The sequence below is a fragment of the Sceloporus undulatus genome, chromosome 1 (genome assembly GCF_019175285.1).
Source record: "Sceloporus undulatus isolate JIND9_A2432 ecotype Alabama chromosome 1, SceUnd_v1.1, whole genome shotgun sequence".
NCBI classification, from domain to species: Eukaryota; Metazoa; Chordata; class Lepidosauria; order Squamata; family Phrynosomatidae; genus Sceloporus; species Sceloporus undulatus.
This window is the reverse complement of record NC_056522.1, coordinates 307,982,011-308,002,211: the sequence shown is the minus strand read 5'-3', so window position 1 is coordinate 308,002,211 and position 20,201 is coordinate 307,982,011. Positions and strand designations below refer to the sequence as shown.

At 42.7% G+C, this 20,201-nt stretch overlaps 1 protein-coding gene across 5 annotated transcripts in view; it reads right to left on the bottom strand.

The window, feature by feature from the left end:
• The window catches only part of DGKZ (diacylglycerol kinase zeta), a 202,169-nt gene that overhangs the window by 115,272 nt on the left and 66,696 nt on the right, over positions 1-20,201 (bottom strand). Inside the window, exon 1 of one of the 5 annotated variants that reach the window (XM_042443084.1) lies at positions 17,154-17,607. The exons of 3 other annotated variants lie outside the window; for them this stretch is intronic. In XM_042443084.1, coding sequence (XP_042299018.1) covers positions 17,154-17,356 — 203 coding nt within the window. In that variant the 5' untranslated portion in view covers positions 17,357-17,607. Of the gene's footprint in view, positions 1-17,153; positions 17,608-20,201 lie in introns of those variants that run through there. One more of the 5 variants, XM_042443097.1, reaches the window with a different exon arrangement.

Below are 20,201 nucleotides of genomic sequence, written 5' to 3'. Positions count from 1 at the left end.
ACTGACTTTCAAGTTTGTTAATTTCCCTTTTTCAAATGTTTGTAATCTGAATCACATGCTCCCAGTAAATTCCTGCTCATCCTGAAGAAATGTACTCATATGAATGTGAACACACACTTCTTGTGTACCAAAACAACAATAATAATAACAACTGTGGGGAATGCACTTTCTTCACTATTGAGAAATACAGCTGACCCAGTCATCCTCTTCACCCCCACCTATAGATTTACAGTTAAGTGTCTAGGTTGCAGAAGGTATATGAGTGTCACACAGATTTGAGCCTCAACAGCATATTGATTAGAAAATCAGTAGTGCAACATAATCTGCCTTAACAAAAATTCCCATCCTACAAGGCTCTACATACCTTGCTCCCAATCAAGACCAGATTATATGAAGGTAAATTATATTTATACTTCTTGTACATCAAACAGGAATGTGATCAGTTCCCAGCTCCCATCCTCTTTCTACCACTAGTTATGCACATGCTGCCCACTGGCAAGTGTAAACCACCACAAATGCATTTAAAAATATAAGGCAATTTTTATGTACCATTATCCTTTAAAGCAACTTTCTTGTCCTTTTGGCTCTGAAGACCAAGCTTGAAAATTTTATTGGCAAAGTGTAATGGTGACATGGAATAAAATATGAAACTGTGCCCCCAAGGTCTTCAGTAGTCAGTGGATGGTTATTCCCAGGGCTCTGAGCATGCTCCTTCCACAGGGAAAGAACCAGGTATACAAAATAACCAACTATAAAATGAGATAAACTATGTATATTAAGAATGTATGCAACAGTCAGCTTATTGCTGCTGTAGCAAAACATGAAGGATCACTAAGACAGTTTCCCAATCTAACACCCAAAAGCCACATTTTTCAGGCATCTGCCTAAAGCAAGGGAGGGAACATTCTAGCCTCCCAGGCTAATGGATTTCAGTTTGCACACTCCCTTGCCATCAGCCACATTGGGTGGGGCTTCTGGGACCTGAACCAAAATGAACAAAATAAATGATACAAGCTTTCAAAGCTCCACTGGCTTCTTAAATTAACTTATTTTATTTCCTGGTCTTTAAGACTCTTTGTCTCGCATTGCCCACATAGCCAAAGGGAAGGAGTGGCCTCTGCCTACATGGATATCCCTCCATAACATCTTAAATGAGAACAACAACAATATCTTGACAAAATTTCAGTGACTCTAACATCATCATACTTTTCCTTCTCCTATATGATTTTTAACACCTTTGCCTGATGAAGAAGCCTGTATGCTTCAAACGTTTGCATCATATATTTTGTGCATTTTTGTAAAATGGTCCAATAAAAGTATCATTGTTTTGTGGTTTCTGGACGTTATTGTACTATGTAACTGAGGGGCTGTACAGATTGCCCCTAAGGGGCAGCAGGAGGCCACCCGTTTCCTGGGCGGATTGGGGTCATGGCAACCTCACGCCACGGCCCTGATCTGGCAAAAGGAGCACCATAGCCATGGTGGCGCGACTCTATGGTGCCCCTTCATTTGGACGCAGCGCTGGAGGTCCGTCATGATGGTACGCACCGTCTGGAGCAGCACGCACCATCATGGTGCCATGGGGGTGGAGATAGGGCAATCATTGTCAGGATGCTGAGCCCTGACTCCACCCACAGACCGGCACAAAGTGCCAGTCTGTACAGGCCCTAAATGAATAATAAATAAGTCTCCTGGTACTCAAGGCTCAGGAAGTTTCACCTGAGCACCAGATTCAGATAGCAAATTAAATTGTGTTTGCCTTCCTGACAAGGTGCTTCTCACATGAACCGCAACATCTAAAACCCACCAAATCAGAAAGAACAACTTTGGCACATATCTCTGTGTTCAGAAACTAAAGGCCTAAACAGACAGGCCAAAATTAAGTTGCTTCGGGTCACTTTGGAGGTACGCTGTTTAAATGATGCATGCATCCAGGCCTAAGGACTGGAGCACAGCTGTGCCGCAGCTTCTGGCCTCCTAAAATGTGTGCGTCATTTAAACAGCATACCTCCAAAGTGACCCAAAGTAGCTTTATTTTGGCCTGTCTGTTCGGGACCTAAGTTCCAGCCCATCCATTCACCACTGCCTTCCCCCAGAAACCATAAATTAAAAGCTGTCTAAGATGAGCAACTGTTTGAGATTGATGCAATTGCAGTTAAAGCAATGTACATCACCCACTGTCCTGCCCCTGCCCATATAACCAAATTTTTAAACATACAAGCCTTGTTGGAATTTATTCCTCTTTCCTCTTTGCTGCTTACATTCAGATCCCATTTCATTTTGCTGCATCTTAGAGGTGAGAATGTCATCCAGGATGTTTTCCACTTCCCTTCTCCAGATGATTCTTCCTATCTTTTGAGAGGGAAGGCTTTTGCTATGTCTTTAAATCCACCAGATTTTCTCATTCCAAGCTCATTGCTCCTGCTTTTTTTGTCAAGTATGCCCCCTTTTTGTGTCTGATACCCAACACTGCAAATTCAGTACCAGATGGCTGTAGTGATCAGAGAATGGAATATTGTATTCTACAGATCAAAAAGAAAACCCCAGGTAATGTTTCTATTTGATTCTGATCACATGCCTCAAAAAAATAGTATCAGGCTGACAAAAAGGTGCAGGGCAGTTTGAGCTCAGCGAGAGTTACTCCTCCAAGGCCACTTTGCTGAACTTCCTTGGTTGAGCAGAGGCATCTGAAGTCTCCTCTCTCCCTTCCATCCTTCAAATGTGACACTCTGTCCACATTCCAGAAAAGAGAGTAGCTATGCTGTATCTTATGTTTTTCTTCCACGTTGGGTGGTGGTGGGGATACAGACCTGACAGTGAAACTAAGCAATATCACTGAAGAGACAGGAGCTTTGCTTTACAAAAGTTTTAGACAGCAGTTCTTTTTCTGCTTGCTCCTCTATCAGGAATATTTAGGGTTGCCATAACCCGGCTGCAACCGGGTTTTTTCCAGTTTTGGCAGCACCTGCCTGGTCCCGGCACGGGTGCCGTCAAAAACCGGGAAAAGCCCAGTTGCAGCAGGGTTGCTAGGCAACCCTCGGGGCCTCGCTGCCCTTCTCCTCCACCACCGCGCATGGCCGCGCGGAGGAAGAGGAGGGCAGCGAGGTCTGGGGCGGAGGAGGCTGCAGGGAGGCGGCGCCTCTTGGGCGCAGCCGCTCCAACCTCCACGCCTCCCTGCAGCCTCCTCGCCTCCTTCCTGGTCCCTGCGGGGGCCAAATTGCCAGCAGCCTCCTCGCCTCCTTCCTGGTCTCTGCAATGGCCAGGAAGGAGGCGAAGCCCCGGCGATCGCTGGCAGTCTCCTCGCCTTCTCCCTGGTCCCTGTGGGGGCCAGGAACGACGTGAGGCCCCGATCCTGGCCTCTGATCGCGGCGAGGCCCAGGGCCCAGGCGAGGAGGGAAAGCCTCCTTAAGTGGAGGCTTTCCCTCGGCGCTTGGCCTCCGCTCCCCACCGTGATCGTGAGGGAAAATGTAGGACAAAAATTTCAAATGTAGGACACGTTTTGTGTGTCCTACATTTGAAAATTTTGTCCTACATTTTTCCCGGTTTGGAGGTCCGGCAGTATGGCAACCCTAGGTATATTTGAGACATCCTTAGCCCTACAAGACTCCAACATCATTCATATTAGCGATGGCTGTCAGATTAAGTGTTTTTACATCTTATTTTCATGGCCTGGTACAAAACACAAAATGAGAATGAGTTGTCATATTTCCCTGTTGGCACCTAATCATTATTTTGAAAGTGTCTCTTCAAGACAACTGGAAAATTCAAAAAAGCCATTTAATCTTCACCATCTGCAACTCTGTCGGCCCAATTAGAAGAATTACCAAGCTACAACCCGGATACACGTATCATGCATTTCCCTCAATCAGTGCTGGAGCCAATTATTCAACACTTCCCTTAAGACAATTACAAGATATAAAAATAGGTCTGCTGTCAAAATGCAGGAGCCCAACCTACAGCAGCTCTGGGTTTAGAGGAAGTTGCCTCTTCCTCTTACCCAGCCCCACACCCACCTCTTGGTCAAAAGAACAAATGTCTTACCAAGAAAAATGTTGTGGGTGCCATATTCATGCTATTACCATAGAATGTGCTGGTGGAGAGTCCACCATCTTTTTAGATACTTCATTTCACTGCTAAAGATGTTCACCTTAATTTTTAGTCAAAACCTGCTTTCTTGTAAATGGATTCATTGGTTTGGATCCTACCTGCTAAATAACAGAAAACAAGCTTCATCCATCTTCTTTCAGTCTGAAGCTCACTGAGTTGATATCTAATTACCTAGCTGAATGGACCTGTGGCTACTATTTCTCAGGGGTGGAGAACCCATGCCTCTCCAGATACTGCTAGACTTCAACTACCATCAGCGCCATGACGGAAACTGTAATAAAAGAGTATATGGGCAACTACTAGTTTCTTGCAGAACTGACTATACCTATCCTGGTTTCTTGTTATTGTTGTTTATTTATATAGAACCTTCCATGTACATATCACTTTATAGTTACAGAATCATAGATTCATAGAGTTGGAAGAGACCACAAGGGCTATCCAGGCCAACCCAATAAAACAGTTATTCCTGTTCCAATATAAAATACTAAAATTTAATGCTAAACTATAATGCAACCCTCCCTCCCACACACATAATGCAGAAATACAGATAACCAAATATACTAAAGATATAAAGCAGATGGTTTCTCATCAGATGATGTCTGACAGAACACTGATGTTTGTTAATGACTTCAGTGAGGGGGAAAAACAATTTTATATCATGTGTTAAAAGAGAAATTAACTGTCTAATCCCGCTAGGGAAAGGTGAATCACTCACAGTATGCAACCATCTTACAACTATATATCCAAGTTCGGTAATCTGCCATTTACTGGTTGCCTATGGCAAGCAAAAATGCCCTCCAAGTGACCAGTCATAAGCCCCCCATCATGAGTGCATATAACTTCTAGATTCAAATGCAGCAAGCACAACTCTCCAGAAGACAGAGGAGACAGTGAAAACTGTCCCCTAGCTAGAGGAACATGCTAGCATGTTGCAATCAAATCCTGTCTCCCCTCAAATCTCCTCTCCTGCCAGAAGTGTGAACAAAATAATGTATAAGCACATCCCCCCACCCCATATATACTAAGATCAGAGATGTTACTTTTTTGGAGCTGCAATTCCCAGACTATCTATTCAGCATGGCAAGTACACAAACCAGCTTAAAGAGGTGATCTTTATCATCTAAAGATGTAACTTTTACAAGAGCTGAAAGACTGTGGCGTGCACTAACTCTTCTCCTCTTTCAGAATTAAGGCCAATAGAAAAATAGCACCAAGAATAACTGCTATCCAGTTGTACTGCTCATCTCTGCCAAGCAGAGATATTTAGTGTTTATGCTTTTGCTGTTGCAGCAGGCACCAAAATCTTTCCAGTAGGAGGCAGTAATGCAATGACAGCAAGGGGGGCTAGATGCTGGTACAACTGCTCAGCAATATTTGTGGATTGGTTTGACCAGGATCAGGAGAGAGTGGCAGCTGTGCAAGAATGGGGAAAGTACATTTGCAAGGCTTTTCTCCACACCAGCAGCAAATATGTGTTTTAAAGTTGCCAGATCCAGTATTATATAAAAAAGGTCTCTATACCTTTAAAGTGTTGCATAGAAGAGATAATTTCAGCAAGTGCTACTTGGCTCCTGGTCCTTTTTAGTGGAAGAGATTAAGCTGTCGATGGCCTGTTACAGACTGCCAAAATAAAGCTGCTTCGGGTCTCTTTGCCGGTATGCTATTTAAATAATGCATGGGTCCTAAGAGTCCGGAGGTTGCACCAAAGCCACACTCCATTCCTAAGCACCAGAGTGCAGCTTTTGGTGCAGCTTCCAGATTCTTAGGATGCATGCATCATTTAAATAGCATACCTCCAAAGAGACCCGAAGCAGCTTTATCTTGGCAGTCTGTAACAGGGGAAAGTCTCCTGTAGAAGTCTCCCCTAAGTGCAGATGCTTATAGAAACCTGGCTCCTCTCCTATACTGAGCCCAGCTAAACATGTTTGTGCTTACTCACTTCATGGTCACTACTGTATTTATTTATTTATTTCCAGGTGCATTAGCTGCTGTCTGACATTCCTAGGCGATTAGTGCACAGTAACAAAATGCGACTTTCTACTGCCGATTTCAATTCGAATTCAGGATACAGATTTTATCACATGCATTTTGCCACCGATGCCTCCGGCCAGGTTCAGCCTGGGTAACTGTCAGCTAGAATCCGAACTCAGCCAGCCGATTTGCAAAACTGGGAGCTTCCCAGTTTTGAAAAGAGGCTGGCTGAGCTCAGATTCTAGCCGGAAGTTAACCGAGCTGCACCCAGCCAGCACCATCGGTGGCAAAATGCATGCAATAAAATCCGGATGTATCTCCTTCAACACAGAGCAGCCTTTCACAATTGGCAAATGGCTTCTCTAAGGGTCATTCTAACTGAAGATGGGTAAACCAAAGGAACCAACACTTTAAAAATGTAAGGAATTCAGCAAAGGAGAGGCAAGTTGAAATTCCTAGGGATGTATGGAATCACCCTAGAGCAGCAGAATAGCATTTCAGGTGAAGCAGCAAATCAGGTGAGACAAGGTATGACTAATCTCCACACAGGGAAAGTTTCCAGCAAAGATGGCTTTATAGTCACGCACAATCTGTATCTGTTTTCCCAATCGTGTGAGCCTCCATGTGTTGTTGGATTGGAAGTCCTCAAATTGGCACCACTGGCCATGCTGGGTGGGGCTAAAGTCCAGCAATAATTGGGGACTCAAGACTGGGAACTGCTGGGCTGTATGATTTGCCTAGTAGTACCTGGCTGTGATTCCTGAACAATGTCAAGACAGTGTTTGTCTTCCTTGATATCAGAAAAAAGTACTTTTCAATGATGAGAAAGAGTACTGCAATAAAATGGTCTTGTAGTTACATCACTTGCCACCAATATATACCTGTCCCAGATGGCTCTCTGGAAATTAAGTACTGTAGGATCAGTCTCTGGCTGAACTCATAAATATGCAAAGATGGATCCAGCAGTCACTGTACAAGTTTGGGCTCTTGCCTGTACCTACTGGTTGAATAATCTATGGAGTACTTTTAAAGCAAAAATTTAAAACCCAATGAGTTTACATACCAATGCTCAAGAAGGGTGGAGTCTTTTTAAAAAAGATAAGAATGTCAGAAAAGGCAAGAGGAACATAAAAACATTAGTTCCAACTAAAGCAGAGTCATCAAGTCAACAGGAATTTGCTAAGTCCATGTATATGTTTTACTGACTAGGGGGCTTGTTCTAATCAGGACTACCACTTGGATTTAGGTCATCGTTACCAACAGGGAATGGGCACAAACAGTGGATGCATATGTAGTGCCCCGATACATATGCACATTCAAATTCAGAGTTTGAAAAACTTGCTTTTTTTACATGCCTGGGGATTCTGAGAGCTGCAATCCAAAAAGGTAACTTTTCCAAGCTCTGGTAAAGCTTTATGTATATGTATCAGTTCTTAAAATGCCCAATCCCACCAACTGAATGTGTTTAATTACACTGTTTCCCCACCTTACACAAGTACATTTCTAAATGTCCAAGAGGTAGCACCCAGAAAAATAGAAAGAGATCTAGTCTACTAACATTTCAGTCTACTAATTCTTGTACTAGGCAGCTAATTGGCATGTACCTATAAAACGCAAATCTAAGTTCTATAGTCAGTAAATAACTGAGGTGAGTCAGTGCCTTGGGTGATTGCTAGTGGAAAAGCTTAGTATTGGAACAGCAGCTGTGTAATACCCACCAAGTCATCAACCCTCAAGTCAACAGCCAGTCCAAAATGCAAGTGTAAACTATCTGTACAATGCCTCAGATGTACTCTCCTTTTATGGCATTCATGCCAACATCTTCCCCTTCCATCCTCCAGTAAATGAAACATCATACTTAGATTTTCTCCAGTACTCCAATCAATCAAGTATGTATAGCTAGCTACTAACTGACCACATCAATGAAGCCTCTGAATGCCGCATTTATGCCATTATTTCCTCAGAAATCATTCTAACACAGTAGTCCCAATGAATGCAAGCACTGCTAGAATGATTCTAGCCTAGAAACTAGGGCTTGGAAAAATTACTTTTTTGAACTCCAACTTGCACAAACCTTGAACCAGCATGCCTAGGGAATTCTGGGAACTGTGATCCAAGAGCCTAACATTTCTGATCTCTGAAGAGCACATGGACACTCTTTCATCAAATCCATCCTGTTCTATTCTATTTCAGAAATGGATAGTACATTAGCATGGAAATTCCACAATTTCAGTAGATCAATCAATTGTCCTTTAACCAAAAACATTTAAATGTGCATGGATATTGCTAAATATAGGTGCTCACTCAGGTACTGAATGACACTTGATATAACTTGCAGTTTAATAAAACAACCACTCACTGTTTAAAAAAAACAAACCAAAGGTGACCTTTCCTTTTTTTAATTCCCTTTAATAGTAAATCATCAGAACCAAAATAGCCTCAAAAATGAGTAAGCAGGACCTAAATTCACAGCCCTAGTTAGAACCTGCTCTCATTGTTAAACCACTAAAACTTAAATTGACTGATCTATTTATTAAAAGCTTGTAGATCAAGGGGGGGGGGGGGAGAGGACACAAGCATGCTAGCTTGCTTCTCAGGGTTAAAGAACTGAAAAAATTAGCAGACTGTGTTTGAAAAGCTTGTTACTAGAAGACACAAATGCAATGCTACCATGTCTCATGATTTCTAGGATCATCCCATCCCATGATTTAAAAAGGTGAATCACACTGGTCTTGCTAAACATCCTTACAATGGCAGGATGACTTGCACAGCAAAGCAGGATAAATTTTCATCCAAGAGCATCCATCTGCTCAGGCACAAACACAGAGAATAGGCATTTACACTACAGAAATAATGCAGTTTGATACCACTTTAAGTGTTGTAGCTCCATACTATGGAGTCCTGTGATCTGGAGTTTTAAAAAGTCTGTAGGCTTCTCTGCTAAAGAGTACTGGTGCCTCACAAAACAACAAATCCCAGGATTCTGTAGGATGGAGCCATGACAGTTAAAGTGCTGTCAGACTGCATTAGATGTATCCAAGTACTTTCAAACTGATTCTCCCTGCTCAATACAATTGTCCAAGACAGCAAGTATCCTCCTACCTAATGTTACAAGAAAATGACTCTTCTACCCATTTTGCTTTTTACATAGCTCCTGGTTCCCATCAAAGACACATGCAACCCCATTTACAGTTATATAATCAGTGACTTTCCAGAAAGAAGACATAGGAAGATGTACTGAACTGCTGCTGCAATGATATCACAACGAAGAGCAAACAAAAACATGTTGACTTTCAACCGCCAGCTGCCATCACAAGTAGGGTGCAATGACCTCTATGTTCTTTCTTTCCACTAAAGGGGCTCAAATGAGATAAAAGAATAAAAGGGGACAAGTAAGACTTAGGACAACATTCTTACAAATGAAGCAAAAACCAAACAGCTCTTTTTGGAACTTTGATACCAAAATATAAGGTCCGCAATCACTGAACTAATTTTCTGGCTAAGATTCTTCTAGAGTGGTGGGGGGGGGGGGGGGGGGGGGGGACTATGTCCCTCCAGAAGTTTTTGGTCTACAACCCCATAATCCCTCCATATGGTGGCTAAATATGATGGGAGATGTAGGCCAAAGATTTAGGAAGGGCCAAAACTGTCCATACTAGAGGAAAACAGGGATGAAATGGTTGAAGAAAAAAGCAACAATCCACCTCACCTCATGAGATCAAAGTGATGTTTCAAGTTTAAGGATTGAGAGAAATAAACAGCAGCTTCATGTAGGCAAAAGACAAACCCTCTAAAGGCAAATTCAAAAAAAAATCCACCAGACAATGATATCTTTATTGGCCAACCGAAATGCAAAATATACAGTACTTGTTGCAAGCTTTCGAAGCTCCACTGGCTTCTTTGTCAAGCAAGATGTTACAAACCATAGAGGAGAGAAATTAGAGATGTTAGTGAGATGCCTGCATTCTGTTGTTTCTGTCCTTAGTTAAGATGGTATGCATCTTTTGCAGGCAGGCTCCTCCTCCTTCTGACTATGTGGGAGATTTTAAAAGTCCAGGAAATTTACAGTCCATTTGCATCTCAACAAGGACTCCTGCTCTTGCAAGAGAGGAGTCCTTGTTGAGATGGAGCCTGCCTGCAAAAGATTCCTTCCCCATACCATCTTAAGTAAGGACAGAAACAACAGAATGCAGGTGTCTTACTAACATCTCTAATTTCTCTCCTCTTTGGTTTGTAACATCTTGCCTGATGAATAAACCAGTGCATCTTTGAAAGCTTGCAACAAGTATATTATGCATTTCAGTTGGCCAATACAGCTATCACTATTTGGTAGATTTTTGTTTGAATTTGCTAAATGGCCAACACAGCTACCCCTACATGTCCTCTAAAGATAGTTTTTAATAAATAGTTCCAGGTGCCCTTTTATTAATGTTACATTCAAGCCTGGGTTACAGAAAAAAACTGCCTTTCCTGGAGATTAGCTAGACTAAAATTAAGTCATCCACAAAGTTATTTAAATGAAAAAGTCTTAAATAAGCTTGTTTTCGGATAAATCCACATCACCCTTCCCCTGATGACTAGGAGTGCATTTACACTGTGGAAATAATGCAGTTTGATACCACACAAAACTACAAATCCCAGGATTCTGTAGGATGGAGCCATGACAGTTAAAGTGCTGTCAAACTGCATTATTTCAACACTGTAGATGTATCAAACTGCTTAAGTGCTGTAGTTTCATCCTATGGAATTGTGGGATTTGTAGTTTTACAAGTTCTTTACTCTTCTCTGCCAAAGAGTGGTGGATTCTGTAGGATAGAGCCATGGCAGTGAAAATGTTGTCAAAATTCATTATTTCTACAGTGTAGCTGCACCCTAAAGCTGCTGCCACATTGCAGAATTAATGGAGTTTGACACCACTTTAACTGTCATGACCCAATCTTATGGCATCCCGGTGTTTGTAGTTTGTTGTGGCACCAGAGCTCTCTGACAGAGAAGGCTAAATGTCTCACAAGACTACAATTCTCAGAATCCTCTAGCATGGTGCCAGTGTGGTGTAATGGTTTTTAAGCCATTATACCATGCTGGTGTTGGGACTACGACTATGGCGATCAGGGTTCGATTCCCCACTCAAGCATAAAAACCCATTGGGTGATCTTGGGTAAGTCACACTTTCTCAGCGTCAGAGGAAGGCAATGGCAACCCCCCCCTGATGACACTTGCCAAGAAAAGCTTATGATAGGCTCACCTTGGGGTTGCCATAAGTCAAAAAGGACTTGGAAGTGCAACAACAACAACAACAACAACAACAACAACAACAACAACAGATACAGCATAAGTGGTTCTATTAACCTGGCTTTAACTGTACTGTACAAAGATACGCAATGGCCAAAGAAGGCAATACAAATACACACCCTTCCAACACATCACAGATGTCTCTTTTTCTTCCATGGGTGATCACTGTATCATTTAGCAATTACATGCCTAGATTCTAATCTAATCTTAGAATCCACTAGGGCAGATTAATAAAGTAAAGACATATTTGTCAAAACTAAGTATATTATCTAAACTAGAATCAGAGGTAGAACTCAAATTCTCATGGCCCCACAAAAATTTACAGAGACACTGCAGCCCCATCCTCCTGATAAACAGACTCAGTCGACTGTATTTTGGACAGCCTTCCCTCATGTCACAGTGGCAAATTCAGTGCAATGTGTTCTTAAAAATGAGCAAACATGGTTACACACAAACATTGGCCAACAGCCACCATCATCACTTTTTACTTGGCCCAGTCATTTGCCATAACATATCACTGACAGCCTAATCAGATGCTAGGGCACTGTTTTTTGGTTTCTAATTACATCCCTTGAAGCTGAAATTACAGCTTGCTTCCAGTTAACACCAAAAGCATCCCACACTGAGGATCTCCCTTCAGTGCAGTGAAACTGTACTTGTGCAACACTCCTATGAAGCACTAGTTCAGCTTATGCTTCTTTCTCATTGCTAAAGGGCCCCAGCTGATCAGGTACCACTTGATCAATGTTTTGGAACATATGAGTGGGTATAGCAATCACTCACATATTGGAAACAGATCAATAATCAGCAGAGCTTGGAAAGGTTTCTACTCTTTTTTGTCTATCCAGTTCACTTACATTTCAACTGTCTCTACACCTGCCTTCCACAAACCAATTCATACTTTACCTAACACTGGTGGCCTGCACAGTAAAAGTGTAAAGGGGAAAAAGTTGTCTCCAAACACTGAATAGACCAAAAAGATATACGTAGACAAATTTGGGCCTTCTGAAGCATGAAGCTGAAGCAATTCCAGTTCACACTTTATTGACAATCCTGTTTTCTCACTTATAAAGTGTGAATTGGCTGTAAGACATTTGTGCTCTCTGTTGTATGTGCCTTAAGTCACCTTTTGCCTTATGGTGACCCCATGAATTTCATAGGCTTTTCTAAGGCACAGAATACTCAGAGGTGATACAGAGTATGTGTGCTACACACTGCTCCAAATGCTTACAATCAGCCGTCTACAAAATGCCTATTTTACAAGAACCATGTTTCCCAATGAACAAATTACCAAAATTAACAGCTTTAAAATTCTGTAAAGCATAAGATCTAATTGATTGTGTAGAAATTAGAACTGCAAGGCCCCCCCAAAAAAAATCCATTCATTGTATTAACAAGCAATGGTGCTCACTAGGACATATATGGTGTAATGTTAACTCCAGAACAACCCCAGTCCAAACTAGAAATGATTCATCAATACTTCTGTCTGTGTTCCAGCCATTATGGGTGCCCTGGTTTTTGTCAGGCCTGTGAGATAATTAGATCTACTCCAGGGATAGGATAATCCAACACTTGCCAAGGAAAGGAAAGAAAAGAGAACCAATCTGTTGAGCCAAAGCTCTGCTAAGTATTTAAATCCCACCACAAGTGGACCTGCTCTACTGGTTTTCACAAGGTGTCCTCAGTATTTTTCAAAAGCATTCATGATAGATTTCAATTGTTTTACAACAAAATAAAAATATAGTTTATACCCAGCCAAATATCTCATCCTCAATCCACTCAGCCAGTAGCTCTCTATGACTGTAAATGGAAGGAAGTAGAAAAATCAGCAGTACATCAAGTTAAGGGTACAGTGGATCCAAATGCTAACAATCATTCCCTAAAGAATATTTTTACTTTTACATATACACTGAGCTTTGGTACTTAATGTCGAATATCTACTACCATCAGGTACTATACATCTGAGGAGGTGTAATCACAGTCAGAAGACTAACGCTATCAGAAGATTTTAAAAAACAGAATACACAGTCATGCAGCGATGACTGCAGGAGGAACAAGACCTACAGTTGGATAATACATTTACTGAGACAACCAAAATGTTACAAAAGTATGCATACTTTCTAATTAACCAAAACTCTTCCTCTTATTAGGTGGTACCAAAACAAGTAGGAGAAAAGTCCAAACAGAAAAGTCCAAAAATTAAGTCAGGTGGTATGGTTATGAAAGCTACAGTGAAACTCAGTTTCAGTATAGAGACTGCAGACTAAGAGGCTGTGCAGACCAGCAGGAAAAGCCGGCCTAGGGGCAGTCAGTCGGGGCATGGCGTCCATATGATGCACACCCTGGCTCCGCCAACAGGCCGGCATGACGCCGTGTGTTGCATGGTGTCATGATACTCCTCTGGCACTGCGTCCATACAATGCAGTGCCAGAGGAGTGCCTTAAAGCCGCAACGCTGTAGCTATCGTGCCCTGGAAAGGCCAGATCAGGGCCACGACATGTGGTTGCCATGGCCCGATCTGGCTGTAAGGACACAGCCCCTAAGTCAATCAGTAAAAGATATGCAGGCAGCAGATTATACCTAGCGACGTATTCTGGGTTAAAGAACTGGATTTCTTACTTATAGGTAAATAATAAAAACAAGTTGACCATTCCAACGTCATCATCAATACCCTTCAAAAATATAGGTATCAGAATGGAACAAGCAGATAAAGTCTGCTACAGACTTTACATCTGAACTCTCCAAATTTTTTTAAAATGCCTATGGTCCAAAACACACTACAGAAATAATCCCATTTGAGACTGCTTTAACTGCCCTGGCTCAGTGCTAAGGAATCCTGGGAATTGTGGTTTTTTGTGGCATTAGAGCTCTCTGATAGAGAAGGCTAAATGTCTCACAAAACTACAGTTCCCAGAATTCCCTAGCATTGAGCCAGGGCGGTTAAAGTAGTCTCAAAATGGATTATTTCTGCAGTGTGTTTTTAATCTAGGTGAAGCAAAATTAAGATTTCATCAGAGAAAACAAACATGAATTCATGTCTATAAAATTCACCCTAGAGGCTTGTCAGCACATGTTGAGCACTAGAGGCTACAAGTACAAAATAGTATCCATGTAATACAAAGGTGGAATGCAGACAGCACTCTGGGTCAACAATTCTGGATGGAGTACTTTTGACATGACAGTGCTGACTTGCTCACAATCCCATGTTAGCTGCTAACTTGCAGCTGTGGTGGTCCTGGCCTCTGAATGTTTCTTCCCTCCATCTTTTCCTGGAATTACCTAGTTCGTATTTAGATCAAGAAGCAGGATGGCCACATGATAAAGAGGAGATGGATTCTGGCTCTTTTTATAGTGATTATTGTTAGAATTGGTGTAGCAGGTCATCAAGCTTCACCTACAGCATATTCCCTGTACTACAGAACTATGAAAAAGTAAAGGTGGGAATTGTGTGGCTGTCCCGATATTGCTGAACTACAACTATCAGCATTCTTCTCCATTGGCTATACTGGCTAGGCCTGATGGGTTTTGCAGTTCAAAAAATTCTGGAAGACTGCCAGAATCCCACCCCTGCATTAAAGACCTAGGAGCCCTCTTGTTCTCTTTTTCCTTTGGCAGCCCTAAAGTGGAGGTTTCTAGTATTAGCTGAAGTGTCAGTAGTCAGACTGGCCTGGCCAGAACAGTCCCAAATGCAACGCATGGCACTTGTGAAGTCCTTGGGGACTACCTGCCTCTGTTCACATGCTGACATATTTCTGAGCTCTTGTTTCAATTTGTGAAATATGAGTAGTCCAGATTATGTTAAGACATCATAGGACTTCCTATTATGGATAGCTAACAATGCTGGGCACATGTAAACATATGAACAAACTGTATGCCAATGAAAATAGTGTTTCAGTTTATTCCCTAACCCAGTTTTGCATGACTGCTCCAGCTCACTCATCTGGGCTCTGGTGAAAACAATAAAATAAAGCATCATGTTTAAAAGGACAGTCTTAAGGAAAATGGGAACAGCATGTGTTATGTATGTATATACATATGTATATATGTATGATTCTGCTTCAGGGTATCCTCCCTTCTGTTGTGCAGAGGAACAGACTTGCACCCCCTACTTCTCCATCTTTCAGTTTCTTCTGGGATTGGGTGGCAAATCTTTGGCTCTGCAGATAGTTATGAAGACAACTCCCACAATCCTCTATCACTGATCATGTCGACTAATGCATCTGGGAGTCAAAATCCAAAATATCTGGAAGACCAAAAATTCCCTGGTCTAGGATGAACTCATGGTCCCACAAGGTATTGTTATAAGATGTTTAGCTTCTTTCACATGCTTTCTTTTTTTTTCTTTTCTTTTTTGCCAAAAGCCAATTTAATGCAGGTAAATTTGCAAGAGTTTTTTTGGGGGGTACAGGGTCTGACTCTTACTGGAAGCTTTTAACCTTTTTAAACACCCCCCCCCCCCCCAGGAAGGAACACTACTCCTGCCAATAGATAAACTCTAACTTTTGTACAGATGCACTCCACCAGTATTCACAAACATACACAAAAGCAAAATGCATACAGTTGGCCCTCCATATCCACTGATTCTTTATTCATGGATTCAACCATCCACAGTTTGAAAATATTTAGAAAAAATAAATTCCCAAAAGCAAACCTTGATTTTGCCATTTTATATAAGGACACCATTCCACTTGACCAGACCATTGTATTTAATGGGCATCCATGGATTCTGGTATCCACAGGGAGTTCTGGAACCAAAAATCAGCAGATAACATGGGCCTGCTGTATTTGTAAGCGACCACCATCATCCCCGGCATTGCCAGCTGGGCAGCATGTAAACATAACCAACAAGAAACTAAAATAAATACAAAAATGAGTTGGGGACGTTGTCTAGTAAGAACCTATTCTAACTTCCATGCAAGTGGGGTGACCAAACATCCTTCTTTTCCAGGACATGTCCTACATTTCAACCTTCTGCCCAGGAGGAATTCCCAAATGTCCTCCATCATTTTGAGCATGACTAAGAAGCATGAATTTATATTTAAATGAGTGTTTTAAGCTTTTCTTTGGTCATCTCCCTACATTTTCCTTGAATGCCCTCCATTTTGCAGTGCCTTGTACTCCTTTGCATTTAGGACCTCTGGGCTCCCAAAATTTGGGGCATGACTAGGAAGGATGAATTTACATTTGTATGACTGGCCACATCCTCATTTTCTTTCCTTTTTCCAGGACATGTCCTCCATTGTTTTGAACCAGACTAAGAAGCATAAATTTATATTTCTAGAAAGTACATTTCTTGCAGTTAAGACACACCTGGTCACCCTGGATGTAGTAGTAGCCAAGGGTTGACTCACTAATCAACCATGGATTTAGCAGCGCAGGGCGGCCAGACATGGCCTTCCTGTTTCCAGAAACGTCCTCCATCATTTTAAGCAGGACTAAGAGGCATAAAGGTCCATTTCTAGGAGTGTTTGCGGCGCCTTGCCCTCCTTGGCAGTCAGGACGCACCTGGATGACCCTGGATGTAGTACCCAAGTGTTGACTAACTAGTCAACCATGGAGTTTAGTAGTGCGGGGTTAGTAGGCTTGGTCCCCCTTTTTCCAAGGCACACCCTCCATCATTTTGAGCCTAAGAAGCATCACTGGCCATTCCCAGGAGTCTTGACACTGGTCAGCCTTGGATTTAGTAGTGCAGGGTGAGTCCACACGTGGTCCTGGTTCTCCCAGAACATGCCTCGTCCTCCCCGGTGGCCCTGGACCCCCTTCCCTCCCTCCCTCCCTCTCACCTGCGCCCGAAGATCTTGAGCCCGAAGCGCTTCTTGCTGTGCCTCCGTGCCAGCAGGGCAGCAGCAGCAGCAGGCGCCTTCTCCGGCTCCGGGCAGAGAGGGAAGGAGGCGCCCTCGGAGCTGGCCGAGGAAGGGGAGCTGGGGCAGGGGCCGGCAGAGGCACCGCTCTCCTCCTGCTCCTGCGGGCCTCCCGGCCTCTCCATGCCCTCCTCACCTGCACCCCGGGGCAATGCCAGCCATGCCAGCCGCCCAGGATGAAGCCCAGGGAGGAGGAGGAGGAGGAGGAGGGGAAACCAAAGGGCAGCCCTAACAATGCTGCCTCTGCTGCCAAGGGGCTGGCAGTCCCCAGGAAGAAGAGCGGGATGCCCGGGATGGGTGCCCGCCCTGCATGCCCAGCCTTCCTGAGCCCCAGCCCCTGCTTTCTCCCGGGGAAACAACTGCTGGAGAGCCCTGCAGGAAGCGTCAGCACTCAGAGAGCAAGGTAAGCAGAAGAGAGGACCCCGGTTAGCTGCCCTGGAAGCTGCCTCCTCCCAGCCGCCCAGCAGCAGAACAGAGGAGAGAGGAAGGGAAAGAGAAAGCAAAAGGAGGAGCCCGGCTCCCCCTGCCGTCCCCGAGAGCGCATTGCAAAGACAAGAAAGCCTCGAGAACAGAATACCCAGCAGCCATCCCTTTTATTGGCCAACCCAAATGCACAAGAGACTGCTTGCAAGCTTTCGAAGCTCCGTGGGCTTCTTCATCAGGCAAGGTGTTACAAACAAGAAAGAAAGGAAACAACTGGAGATGTTAGTCAAATGCCTGCATGTTGTTTCAATCCTTAGTAAAGATGGTAGACTGGGGAGGATATATATTTTGTGCAGGCAGACCCCTCCTCCTCCTCCTGGCCATGTGGCAATAGGGAGATTTTCAAAGTCCAGGAAATTTGAAGTCCATTTGCATCTCAACAGGGACCCCTCTTTCGCACTCCAATATGTCTCCATTCCAAGGAGGTCACAGGCCTCTTTGTAGGCAGAGAACAAGGGATTCCTCAAGGAGTCTCCTTGTTTTTGCATCAGGAGCATTTGGGTGGTGTGGAGGTAAAACATGAGAATTCAGTCAGGCTACTCTTCATGGCTCCCCTGTTGCAGCTACAATCTGGCAACATCTTTACTAAGGACTGAAACAACATGCAGACACCTGACTAGCATCTCCAGTTGGTTTTTTCTTCTTCTTCTCCTGTTTGGTTTGTAACATCTTGCCTGATGAAGAAGCCCATGGAGCACCAAAAGCTTGCAACAAGTATATTATGCATTTCGGTTGGCCAATAATGGTATTGTTTGTATGTGTTAAATGGCCAACACAGCTACCCCCGAGTGTTCGCTGCTATAGGACTGTGTGTGTGTACACACACACACACACACATATCAAGAAAGAAATTGGCAGCATGAGCTTTCCTAAACTTCAGTCATTTGAAATCTAGGAAAGCTCTTGCTGCCAATTTCTTTCAGTCAGTCTCAAAGGTGCCACATGATCTCTCCACATACTGATTCTACAGACTAAGACAGCTATATCTAAGAATTCATTATTGTTATTATTATTATTATTATTATCATTATCTAATATCCTGACTTTCTCCCAATATAGGGACTCAAAGTGGCGAACAACAAGCATCAAACAATACAATTTAAAAACAGTACAACAATATTAAAACATATAAATATAAAATTTAAAAACGTATTAAACCATTTTAAGAATTAAAACAGTTATAAATTGAAATATGTCAAAAATACAAGCCATTAAAATTTTTATAGCACACCATTAAAAAACCAACCTTGATCCTCCTGGTGTTTTGGACTTCAGCTCCCAGAATTCCTGACTACTGGACAAGCTGGCTGGGGCTTCTAGGAGGTGAAGTCTAAAACACCTAGAGGACCAAAGTTTGGGAATCCCTAGAACAGTTCAGGAATCACTAGACCTTGGGCAGCTCACACTCTCTCAGCCTCAGGAGAAGGGAATGGCAAACCTCTGAACAAATCTTGCCACGAAACCCCTGTAACAGGTTCACCTTAAGGAGTGGTGTCACTAGGTTGGTGCCATGCGGCAGTGCGGTATCTCATGGTGTCACTCCCCACATCGATCTCATCCCATACCACACCATACAGAATCGTTATTCTGCTTGTAGTTTTTTACTCATTAATACTGACTGTTGTGGTAATAGTTGTGACATAAAACATTAAAATTATACCTTTAAATTACAATATCATACACACAGACTCAGTGCATTCACATGCACAGAGTTTCATGGGACTGAAGTGAAAACTGGGTAAAGGGTGATGTTTTTAAAGAATAATGAACCATGGATTTATTGCAGAGTGACCAGATGTCCTCCTTTTCCAGGACCTGTCCTACATTTCAGCTTTCTGTCAAGGAGGCATTCCAAAAAATCCTCCATTTTGAGCATGACTAAGAAGCATGGATTTACATTTATGTTAGCGTTTTTACCATTTATTTTGTAATGGACTACATTTTTCTTGAAAGTCCCACATTTTGCAGGGCCTTGTCCTTCTTTGTGGTTAGGACATCTGGTCACCCTGGATTTACCTAAGTGTTGGCTCGCTAGTCACGCATGGATTTAGCACAGAGTGACCAGTCATCCTCCTTTTTATGGACATGTCCTACATGTCAGCCTTCTGTCCAGGAGGAATTCCAAAATTTCCTCCATTTTGACTAAGAAGCATTAATTTATATGAGTGTTTTAAAGGAGGGGCATTTAGAATTTTCAGCCAGAGAGCTCTTAGGCCTCACTGAACTACAAAGCCCACAATGCAACAGGAGGCAGCCAGAGTAGTAAAAGTGGAATTCCACATTATAAGGCAGAAGTACAATAATGTGGTCAGTGGCATCACTCAGTGAGGTAACTTTTTGTAGTAATGTCACTCACAAAATGTAATTCCGGTATATCACTGAATGTAATGGTAACAATTGTGACACAAACAACTAGCAAAATTAAAAACTATACCTTTAAATTAGAATACCATCCACACAACCTACATGTATTTACAGGTACATAGT